Source organism: Tetrao urogallus (assembly GCF_951394365.1).
Source record: "Tetrao urogallus genome assembly, chromosome: 5".
NCBI lineage: Eukaryota > Metazoa > Chordata > Aves > Galliformes > Phasianidae > Tetrao > Tetrao urogallus.
In genome coordinates, this window is record NC_136818.1 from 40,816,444 (window position 1) to 40,827,583 (window position 11,140).

The 11,140-nt window shown below is 58.3% G+C and overlaps 3 protein-coding genes across 3 annotated transcripts; 2 read left to right on the forward strand and 1 right to left on the reverse strand.

Annotated features, from left to right (window-relative positions):
* Positions 1 to 3,316: 3,316 nt before the first annotated feature.
* EIF4EBP2 (eukaryotic translation initiation factor 4E binding protein 2) lies at positions 3,317 to 3,937 on the reverse strand (the record flags this gene model as incomplete). Its single annotated transcript, XM_079535251.1, has 3 exons — positions 3,317 to 3,348; positions 3,422 to 3,595; positions 3,799 to 3,937. The coding sequence occupies 3 exons, from the start codon at positions 3,935 to 3,937 to the stop codon at positions 3,317 to 3,319; spliced, it is 345 nt and encodes a 114-aa protein (XP_079391377.1).
* Positions 3,938 to 4,308: 371 nt separating this feature from the next.
* LRRC20 (leucine rich repeat containing 20) lies at positions 4,309 to 6,804 on the forward strand (the record flags this gene model as incomplete). The annotated part of the gene is made up of 4 exons (XM_079535342.1): positions 4,309 to 4,390; positions 4,546 to 4,695; positions 5,071 to 5,238; positions 6,602 to 6,804. The coding sequence occupies 4 exons, from the start codon at positions 4,309 to 4,311 to the stop codon at positions 6,751 to 6,753; spliced, it is 552 nt and encodes a 183-aa protein (XP_079391468.1). The 3' UTR covers positions 6,754 to 6,804.
* A 733-nt stretch (positions 6,805 to 7,537) lies between these two features.
* On the forward strand, positions 7,538 to 10,671 carry NPFFR1 (neuropeptide FF receptor 1; the record flags this gene model as incomplete). Its single annotated transcript, XM_079536570.1, has 4 exons — positions 7,538 to 7,571; positions 8,428 to 8,718; positions 9,488 to 9,587; positions 9,897 to 10,671. The coding sequence occupies 4 exons, from the start codon at positions 7,538 to 7,540 to the stop codon at positions 10,669 to 10,671; spliced, it is 1,200 nt and encodes a 399-aa protein (XP_079392696.1).
* Positions 10,672 to 11,140: the final 469 nt, after the last annotated feature.

Sequence of the window (11,140 nt, forward strand, 5' to 3'; positions counted from 1 at the left end):
AAAACACGAAGAGATGGGACAGCACACCCTCTCCGATGCAGGGGGGAGCAAGCTGGGTTTAGAGCGGTCAGGAAGAAAGCACCGGGAGGCACACTGAGTGGCTTAAAATACGTGTTTAAAAGTTGGAAAAGGGGAAGGAATCAAGGCCATGCTCCTTTCGGGTTGCAAACTGGAGCTGAGCCCGATGACCGTAAGGGTCCCTTCCTACGGGGTCCCCCCGCAGCAGACTGCGCCGGAAGGAAGCGGCTCGCTTCAGCGCAAAGAAAGCTCAAAGAAAAGGTGAGAAATACCACCGCGGGGCGTCGGAAACGCAGCGCTCGCCCGGAGCTGCTCGGCTCCCAAACCCACCGAAACTAGCCAAGCCCACAGCGCTTCGCAGCGGTTCCCAGAAAGCTCGGAGCGGCACCCCGCGGGATAACGACGCGAGAGCAGCCCCGCAGCTCTGCAGGACGTGGCCAGGACTCTCGCCCCGTCGTTTTGCCCCGCGCACGGCGAGGGCTGCACGGGGCTCCCGGCCTGCGGTTCCCCCGGGAGAGCGACCGAGGGATGCAGACCCGAGCATCCCCGCAGCCCCCCCGCCCCGCCCTCCCAGCGCGGTACCTGGTGGCTCCGTGCGGCTCAGCGCTGCCGGGGGCGGCTCCGGGCCGGCCCCATCGGGGCTGCGGGGCCCGGGCTGGCGGAGCAGCCCCACGGCCGCCCACCACCTGCGTCCGCGCGTCCCTCCGGCCGTCGGTCCGGGTACGGGGCGGGGCGGCGGGACGGATTTAAGCGGCCCCGCTGCGGTCCGGCTCCGCCCGCTGCCGCCCGGCTCCGCCCGCGTCCCGCCGTGGCACCGCCCAGCTCCCGAGGGCTGAGCCTGCGGCTGGGGGCGGGTCGCACGCCGCGGCCCCCAGGACCCCAGGGAGCGTTCAGCCCGCAGCCCTTGGGGTCGGCACCTTTCCGCTTTGGGACCCCACAGCTTACTGCAGCCCCTCGGGGTCTCCCTGGTACTTTGCCAGGGATCCAACCCGTTTCTCCTCGAGGTATCCCCCAGAGTGTAGGAGCACCCAGGCCCATTAGGGACCATTACCACACAGCAGTCCCTCGGTCACAGTTCCCATCCCTTGGAGATGCCCTGGTACATTGACCCCCTATCACCCTACAGCCTCCTGCACATTCATTGGATTGAATTAGAGAGTCATAAAGGTCGGAAAAGACCTCAGATCACTCGCTCCTACTGAGCCACGTCCCCATTCCCTCTCCCCAGGCACCCACCACCTCCTGCACCCATCCCACTCCAGCATCACAGAGCCACCCAGCTGGCACATGTCCTCCCGGATGCCCCAGAACTGAGCTGTACATTTGTTTGTCCTTCCTCTGTAACCAGACAATCCACCTGAAGCACATCGGCCCCACAGGGAGGACTCAGGAGCCTTCCCCATTAGAGACCCGAAATGCCCCGGCCGTGCAGCAGGCACCGACAGCACAGTGCATAAATATTTACAGAAGCCCAACAGGCTGAGGGAAAAGGGAGAAGGAGCTGTCGGTGTCACCAGGAAGGAGGGAAAGGAATGTAAACGCAGCCCGGAGGCAGCCCGAAAATGGTAAAGGCTGGGGAGCAGGGTGTGCCAGCAGCCCCAACACTGTGGAGCACCGAGGGCTTCCCCTGCCTGCGGGAGCCTGAGCTTTGTGGGCCCCAGCAACTCAGGTTTGCAGTCTGGCCTCTGCTCTGCAGCAGACTTCAGGCATCAGTTGGAAATGTGAACCCACAGTGATGCCATGCCCTGATGCTAAATGCATCTTCACGCTGAGCTTGGGGCAAAAATGCATGTCACACCAGCTTGTGGAATGGCTGGGAATTTGCAGTTTACTCAAGTCACGCTGCTACGGGGCACTGCTGCAAACCTCTGTGTGAGATGGGGAACCCCAAAGCACCCCTCGCTCTCCTAAAGTTCAGAAAAGGAGGTGAAAAAGTGCATTGGCAGCTATCTGCCCTCTTTCCCTGCTCCAGAAAACCTTTTATCCTCCTCCAACGAGCTTTCCTTTCCTTGGCTGAACAGGGAGCCAGTGAAGGCCTCTGAAGCACCTTTCCACCACATCTGTTCCAGTGTTACACCTGGTTTTGGAAGCCACCATAAGAAAAAGCACATTTCGGATCCTTCTGGAACAGCTTTTTGACACAGCGCCTCGTGGTCATGCCATCTGCCGGGATGTCCCCAGCGGGACTTTCCTTGGTAGCTCTCCAGCTACACATCCAGGAACCTCCATGCCACGCAGATGCTTCTGCCCTGCAAACATCCTGCTTTAGAAGAGCAATCACCACGTGGATAAATGGGGCTAAGGCCAAAGAAACCCCACACGTGTCACTGTCGTAGAACCAAGATCTTTATTGACCTCACTGTAACAGCAACCACCGGTGGGAGCTCTCCTCCTCCCGTGCAGGAGACAGGAAAACCAAAAAACCCACCGACAACCCTGAACAGCAGAGAAGCTGCCCCAAGACGCCGGGCACTCCTTGCTTTTCAGCCAGAATCCCGTTTAAAACAAAACAGAAAGAGAAAAATAATCAGTAGAAAGTCGTAGAAACGTCGTAGAAAGCTGTAGAAAGTTCGCTTTGTCCTTGATTGTTTTTTTTCTTGGCTCGCAGAGCAGCTGTCCCACAAGGCACCGCGTGGCTGATGGCCATCACCTTCCCCACGCTACACTGTGTCCCCCGGCTGCTCCGGGGCCGTGCCTGACCTCCGAGGGCCAGCATTTTAAGGAAAAATATATTTCTCTCTATATAACATATATATCTGTGTGTGTGTCACAAGCACTCAGCCGCACGCGCATCGTACTTCCACTCGCACTCGTTTGCTCACAGCGTCCCAAAAAGCACCTGGCGATGAAGCCCACCCCAAACCCCATGGCACAGATTGGGGTTTGAGGGAAGAGACGCTGCCGCTCAGCCTTCCCTTCTCCCCGTATCGTGGTTGTCCCTCTTTTTGGTACCAAAAAGTGGAAAACTGAGGGCTTTGTGCCACGTGTGGCCCCTTAGAAATTGTGAGCCCAGGTGCCAGAGGGGTCTAATCTGGACCCGAGAGTTTGCATTGCACAGAGGTGCCGGTGCCTTCCCAGTGCCGTGGCTGCTGAAACTTCCCAGGGAAGGCCCAGGATGGGAGCCCAGCGGGCAGCACCTCTGTTCCCAGGCACTGTTCCTTAAGACCAGTTAAGAGAAGGGGATGGAGCGGGGCGATGCGGCAAAAGACCCAAACGAAACGGGAGGGAAAAAACAGACAAAAAAACAACAACGGACCAATAAACGGGGCAATGGCGAAGGAGAGCAGCGGACGCCTGGTCAGATGTCCATCTCGAACTGCGCGTCGTCCCCTGCAAGAGACACCAAGAGAGGCACGTGGGCATCCCACGGCTCGGGGACGCCCGGGAGGGGCCGCCCGCTTACCGGCCGCTGGCTTGCCGTCCTGACTGCTGGGGCTGGTGGGCTCGGCCTTGGGCTCGTCGCCGGTCCCGGGGCTGGTGACGCCGGGGATGTCGGGCAGCTGGCACGGCGGGGTCTGCGCCATGGGCGAGTTGCGGCGCTCCAGCAGGAACTTACGGTCGTAGATGATGCGGGTGCCTGCGGCGGGAGGGACGGGGGACGCGTCCGTGTCTCCTGGGCGCTCTCCCCCGCGGCGTGCCGCCCTTAGGGACCCCCGCCGACCCCGAACCCCTCCGCCCGCAGCCTCACCCCCTCCGGGTGGCACGGCCTAGCCTCCCTCCGGGGCCCAGCCGCGGGGAGCGCTGAAATCCGGGGCGCAGTTTAGGGCTTCACGCTCTTACCTCCCGGCGTGGTGGAGAAGAGCGTGCCGCCGGGCGTGGTGCAGCAGCCGGGCGGCAGCGAAGCGGCGTCTCCGTGCGGCGCGGGGCGGGCAGGGATGGCGCGGCTCTGGCTGTGCTGGCGGCCGCCCGCCGACGCCATGGCCCCGCGCTATTGTCCCCGCGGGGCGGGGCCGCGCCATCCCCGCCCGCCGCCACACGTGGTCCGGCGGGGAGGAGGGCTCCCGGCTCCCGGCTCCCGGCTCTCGCCCGGGGTACCCGGGTTCGGCTCCCGGCGCGGGGAGCAGAGCCACGTGGCTCGGTCCGCACGGTTTTATCTCGGACGGGAGGCCGCCGGAGAGCCCTCGCCCTCCCCGCCGCCCCACGCGAAGCCCCGCTCCCGCGGAGCCCCGCGGATCCCGCGGATCGCACCCCCCCGCCCGCCCCGGCAGAGCACATGTCCCAGCGCTTTATTTTTAGCAGCGGGGAACGCCGCCTCCGTCTCGCCCGCGGTGTCCCCCCCCGGCCGCCCCCATGCAGAGAAGGATGGGCGAGGCGGTGGCCCGCGTGGCCAGGAGGGTGAACGAGACGGTGGAGAGCCAAGGCGACACGCTCGGTAAGGCCGCAGCCCCGGCGGGGTGCCGCGCCGCTCCGTCCCCGCACCACGCCGGGGTGCGGCGGGGCCCCGCCGTGCAGGAGGGCCGCGTGTTTGGCAGCCTGGGGCTGGGCGCTGTGCAGCTGCCCCCGCCGCTCACCCGCCTGTCCCCGCAGACCTGGCCGACTGTAAGCTGGTGGCTTTCCCCGCCGGCATCTACAAGGCGGTGCGCAGCGTCACGCAGGGCATCCACCGCATCTCGCTGGCTAACAACGAGCTGAAGGCTCTCGGCGCACGCTTCGCCATCACCTTCAGCCAGCTGCGAGGTAAGCGCGGGCCAGACTGCCGTCACAGGACCGCTGAGGTTGGGAAAGCCTTCTCAGCTCACCCAGCCCACCGCCCACATCCCTCAGTGCCACATCCCACGGCTCTGGAACGCAGTTGGTGGAGGGCAGCCGGCCCACGACATGGGAGTTGGAGTGCAGTGATCTTTAAGATCCAAGCCAAGCCATCCTATGATTCTATGACACTCCCCAGCACCTCGGGGTCTTTTGTGTAGTGAGGAGACAGGCTGTCAGCACACCAGCCTAGAGCAGATCTGTGTTACATACAGCTCCGCACAGCAGCCCTGGCTGCTGGAGGAGTCCCCCGCCGGGAGCTTTGCTGCAGAGAATGGAGGATCAGCTTTGTTCCCCTTCCAGAACTCAACCTGGAGGGCAACCTCCTGCACCGCCTGCCCCAGGAGCTGGGCTCCCTGCTGCACCTGCGCACCATCAACCTCGCCCACAACAAGTTCCGGCACTTCCCTGAGCCCCTGGCAGCTGCCCCTGCACTGGAGAGCATCAACCTGGAAGGGAATGAGATCACAGGTGAGAGGGAGGGGGCTGGCGAGGAAAAGTGGTGGATGTGACCATCTCACCACCCCTCGGGGCTCCTCCATTTAATGGCTAATGGATGTATGGTCCACTGGGTTACCGTAGAGCCTCCAAAGGCTGAGCTTTTTGTATGATTTATGAGCTTTTTTTTACATTTACCTCTTCTTCACTGTGCTCAACAGCAGAGTTAAGGAGAACCCATTAGCATGAGCTTAGCCAGCACACATCTTCATTCTCCTTGATGGCCATGCAGGCTTTGAGCCCTCTGCTTGCTGCTATGACTGGTAGAAGACCACCATCATCTCTGTCTTTGGAGATGATGCTGAAGCACCTGAAAGTTCATCCTCATGCTGTTATCTAGCAGCATATCATGTCTTAGTGGTGTGGAGATGAAGGTTTGTCCACGTTTTATGACTCAGGACCCAGGTTGCATCACTCAGCTCCATAACAAACTGAGTATCTTGCTCCGGATAAAAGCATGGTAGCCTACAGAAGGTGATGGAGGTTGATTGGTGGCGGCTTTGCACACCAGTTTTTGGTGCTGCCATCCCAACCACACATAGTTCCTGGTTCTGCCCATTCCCTTCTGCTGCACTGGAGACAAAACTGCTCTCAGGGCCAAATCAGGTTCAAGATACCTGCTGGAGGGGATCTCAGTCTTCTGGGAGGCGCTGAGCCACAGCTCAAGGCAGCGGGTGATGTTCTCTAGGGAAACAGGAGGATGAGCACATCGATTAGTGCCTGCCTGCAGCCCTAAGCTCCGGAAAGAGCCCTTCAGTGCTGCTTGCCACCCTTTCATCTCAAGGAGCTCTTAACCTGCAGAGTAGTGATGCATATATTAACGTCAGGGCTCTTAACCCTTTCCCTGCTCCTTGCAGTGATACTACAGCATTATTTTTCATGCTAGGGGTGATGCCACCAGGCAGCTGCACACTCCCCGGTTGGACCATCATTGGTTTCCTCTGATGCCTGCTGGTTCCCCAGCAGCCTTTCATCCCAGCGAGCTGGATTTTTTCACTGTTATCATTATATTCTGATCAAAGAAAAATTACCACTGGCTTTAATTATGAAAGAGGCTTCTTGCTTTCTTTCTTGCTGTGTTTTAATGCCTGTTTTCTCCTTTCCACCCGTTCTGCTTGGTAAAGCAGGACAAGGAGGGGGAGCAGCTGGCAGCAGGGTGCAGGCAGCTGTAAGCATGGGCACTGCTGCTGCTCCTTGCTGCCCATGCATATTGCCATGAGCAGCACCAGGCTTTGCAGCTTCATTTAACCTGTTCTATTTTTGGTTTGTTGTTGTTGTTGTTTAATAAAAACACCCTCCCCTTCACAAATCCTGTTCCTTTTGTTCCCCCTTGCAGAGGTGCCAACAGAGGCACTGGCCACCATGTCCTCACTGCGGAGCCTCAACCTGCGTGCCAACCCTGTGTGCCCTGCTGTACGCCTTCTCGTCCAGCCCCTGGTCCCCTTTGAGCTGCTGCTGTCACCTGAGGGCAATGTCCCCACTGCCTGACATGACCCTGCTGCCTGGTGCCTGGAGGAGTGCCCCCTGGCCCATGAGCTCCCCGTGGCTTCCAGCTGCTGGCACGATGTGCCCAATGCCTGATTAAATGTGTTATGTGCATTGTGTTCGCTGCATTGATGGATTATTGGTTGCCAGCAATGGGCTGGAAGGAGCCCAAGTCCCCACAGAGTCCCCGTGATCAGCACACGTGTGTACATGCGTTCAGGGTGGTGTCCCAGGGTCTCCCCATAGCTGCAAGGAGGGTGCCAAGGGACTGCGAGTATGTCATGGAGAGGATGCTGGGGGGGCTCTGAACAGGATGCAGGGGGATCACAGCATGGTGCTGCGGGGCATTAGGAGGACCTTTAGCTCCCAGGCACTGGAATGTAGGAGGGAAAGCTTTCCCTGCATCCTCTGCCAGGAGGAAGCATGCTGGGGGGTTCCCCCAAGGAGCTGTGGAATGCCCATGACCACGCAGGGCAGCATGACTTCTGGACTTGCCTTGCCCTACAGACCCAGGTGTGACATAGTGGGGGGGGCAAGGGGATCTGAGCAGCCAGGTGACCACATCTGCAGCGCTGGGGGCGAGCAGAACTGCTCCGGCTCCAGCCTCCAGCCGACTGAGCCGCCTGTGGGTACCCCAGTATCCATGGAGATGGGAGGATGCTTTCCCCCCCTCCCCCCCTTTCCTTCGAGCTGCTGCCGCATCCGCAAGCAGTGGTGACGGCGGCACAGGAGCAATGCTCAGCGGCGGGGACCCCCGGCTGGAGGAAACCTCCTTCCCCACCTCCCGATGCAGGCGCTGCAGCACCCGGAGCCAAGCAGGGGTGAGTCGCAAAGCAGGAATCCCTTTTCCTCCTTTCATTGCGGTTTTTCCTTCCCCATCGACCCGGGGATGTCCCCACCGCCGAGGAGTGCGAGGAGGACGCATTCCCATCCAGCACAGAGCCTTTTATTCTCAGCTCTCTTTCCACTTCCCTCTCGGAGCATCCTCTTATTTCTCACCCGGTAACGTTGCAAGGGACTGCAGTCCAGGGTGATAAAGTCAGGCAAAGTTTTGGGCTTAATATAGGTATTAGGAAATGCTGCTGCGGGCTCTGCTGCTGCCCAGTCCAACATTTCCCTTTTCCTGCCTGAAAACTGCAGCCAATGAGCATGCAGGGTGACTCTCCCCCTGCTCAGCAGCCTCCCACATCCCTGCCGGGGACCGGTGCATGGATCTGTTCCCCCAGTAGGTCTGCAGTGGCAAAATGACGTTCCCCCATCCAGCAGGAGCTCTCCTGGCTGCAGGTAATTATAATAATTATGTATAATTAAGGCTGCATGTGGAAGAGTACAGGGGGTCCTCCTACCTGGACACTCCTGCATCTCCTGCATGGTCTGAGCACTGTAGTGCAGTGGGAGGTGGACTTCTCACCATGCCCTGCTTTCCTTGCATGATCCCTAGGAAAACCCCTGAGAACAAGATGCCTGCTGGCCTTCTTTAACCTTTCATCAAAAATTAATTCTGAGCTTTGAGGAACATCCACACCACCGAGCCATCCCACCTGCTGAGCTAACCCAGCCCCATGTGCTGGAAGGAGAGACATGGCTGGGACTTCCCACCTCTGAGGGCATTAGGAAAAGAAGGGAACCATTGCTTCATTCCCTTCCATCTTCATTTTTCTGCTTTCCCTTCCTTAGACCCCTCCAATGGCAGCTGGGCTAACGCCAGTGAGAGCTACCTCCTGAAGGAAAATTACACCTTCTTGGCATACTACCAGCACTCCTCACCTGTGGCTGTGATGTTTATCCTAGCCTACACCTTCATCTTCCTCATGTGCATGATTGGCAACATCCTGGTGTGCTTCATAGTGGTGAAGAACCGTCAGATGCGGACGGTCACCAACATGTTCATTCTCAACCTTGCCATCAGTGACCTGCTGGTGGGCATCTTCTGCATGCCTACAACCCTGGTGGACAACCTCATCACAGGTGAGCAGGGCACGGGGCAAGACTTGATGGGGAAGTGTTGAGAGACACCATCCACCTTCTTCTTGCTCTCCCTAGGAGGCCACTTCCAAAACTCTCTCCCATTTTTTGTGCTGAGTTCAAGGAGGGTGGCAGGTGGGCATTCAGATATATCTGATGGAGGTTCAAAGCCATAAGGCTGCTTTCCATTATATTGAGTGGAACAAGCCACAGCCAGGGCAGAGTATTTATGTATTTATTGCCACATGCAATTTATTAATTGTGGCCCCACGCCCAGGCAAGGCAGGGCGTCACATCCTCCTGTTTCCAAGGGGCCACAGGGTCTTTTCCCACTCCACCGCGTTTCAAAGGTAAAAAGGGGTTGGGTGGCATTTTGGCTCCATGATATCATCTGTGTCCCAATGCTGTGCCACACCTTAGTAGGGAAAACTAATTAAAGCCCAGCAGATCAAGGACCCAAAGGTCAGTCTCTCTGATAACAGCTGGAGTCCAACAGAAACCTTGCTATACAAGCTTCTGGAAAGTGTAATACACATCTCTTTTTTTTTTTTTTTTGGTACTGCTGAAGTCCATGTCTGTATGAATAAGAAGAAAAAAATACAGCTCCCCCTCTTAGGACCAGGATTTACCATCACATGGTGGATGGGGACATCTAGAGGGAGTTGCTGATGGATGTTGATGAGCCAAACGTGTTCAACCTCAGGGGTGATGTGGGGGGAACACGGGGACAGGGACCAGCCCACTATTCCCAACACTCCCTCTGTGTTTGCAGGGTGGCCCTTTGATAATGCCATGTGCAAAATGAGTGGCCTGGTACAGGGCATGTCTGTCTCTGCCTCTGTTTTCACGCTGGTGGCCATCGCGGTGGAGAGGTACGTTGGGATGGGGGGATCCTGACACCTCATCCTGCATGCTGTTTGGGCAACTCCCAATGCACGTAAGACTCCAGTCCCACCATGGGGCTACCTTCCTTCCTTTGGGGTATACCATCGTGGGCATGGCCCTCTTTCCAAGCTTGGACACCATGCAGCACCACATCCCCACTCTCTTCACCTCCCAGTTTGCTCACAGACATGTGGTGATGGTGAACTGGAAACTCAAAGAGCCTCCAGGTCAAAGCTATGCTAATGCACCTGGCTGCCTCCTTGAGGTGTGATAAGGAGGTCCCACAAATCCCACAGGTTTCGCTGCATCGTCCACCCCTTCCGGCAGAAGCTGACGCTGAGGAAAGCCCTGGTGACCATTGCCATCATCTGGGTGCTGGCCCTGCTCATCATGTGCCCCTCCGCCATCACCCTAACTGTCACCAGGGAGGAGCACCACTTCATGGTGGACACCTACAACAACTCCTACCCACTGTACTCCTGCTGGGAGGCCTGGCCCGAGACAGAGATGAGGAAGATCTACACCACCATCCTTTTCTCCCACATCTACGTGGCACCCCTTGCCCTCATTGTTGTCATGTATGCTCGCATCGCCTTCAAGCTCTTCAAGTCAGCGGCACCTGCCCGCAGCACCCGGCCTGAGGAGCCCGAGGGGAGGAAGGTGTCCCGTAGGAAGGCCAAGGTCATCAACATGCTCATCATCATGGCCCTCTTCTTCACTCTCTCCTGGTTGCCCCTCTGGACACTGATGCTGCTGACAGACTATGGTAACCTCAGCGAGCGCCAGCTGCACCTGGTCACCGGCTATATCTTTCCCTTTGCCCACTGGCTGGCCTTCTTCAACAGCAGCGCCAACCCTATCATCTATGGATACTTCAATGAGAACTTCCGACGAGGCTTCCAGGAGGCCTTTAGGGCCCCTTTCTGCTTGCCACCACGCCAGCGGCACCGTGGGCCCTATGGTGCCCGCAACCGTGTCTTCACCCAGCCCCAGGCCAGCGACTCTCCCCCCCACTCGGAATCGAGGCCGCTGGCATCCCGACGGGCTGGCATCCCTGCATGGAATGGCTGAGCAGCTGTGGCCACCAGTTTGTCTGATAGACGTGGGTCTAGATGGGGACCTCGTGCATGGCACTATACTAGGGAGGAAACCCCATATTGTTGTGGGTTTGGGGTCTTGATGTGATGATTAGTGAGTGTCCAACCCAAGGGCTTGTTGGGGAGTGGAAGGGAATAGGGATTTACAAAGTTATTGAAATAAAGGCACGACCTGCTGATGTCATGTCTCCAAGTCCCCCGTTTACTCAGCCCATGCCAACCATTGTGGGGTGCGCGGCAGTGGGAGAGAAGATCCATGCGTGGGCTGTTCCATACTATCCCGGGCCATGCCCAGAGGAACTACATCGTGTTGTTGTGGCCCTGTGCTGCCATACGAAACTAGGTCATATCATGCCATGCTGCTATGGCCCTACTGGACTGTGCAATCTCTTGCGGCCTTGGTGGACCATGCAGTTGTGGCCACAATGTGCCAGACCACACTA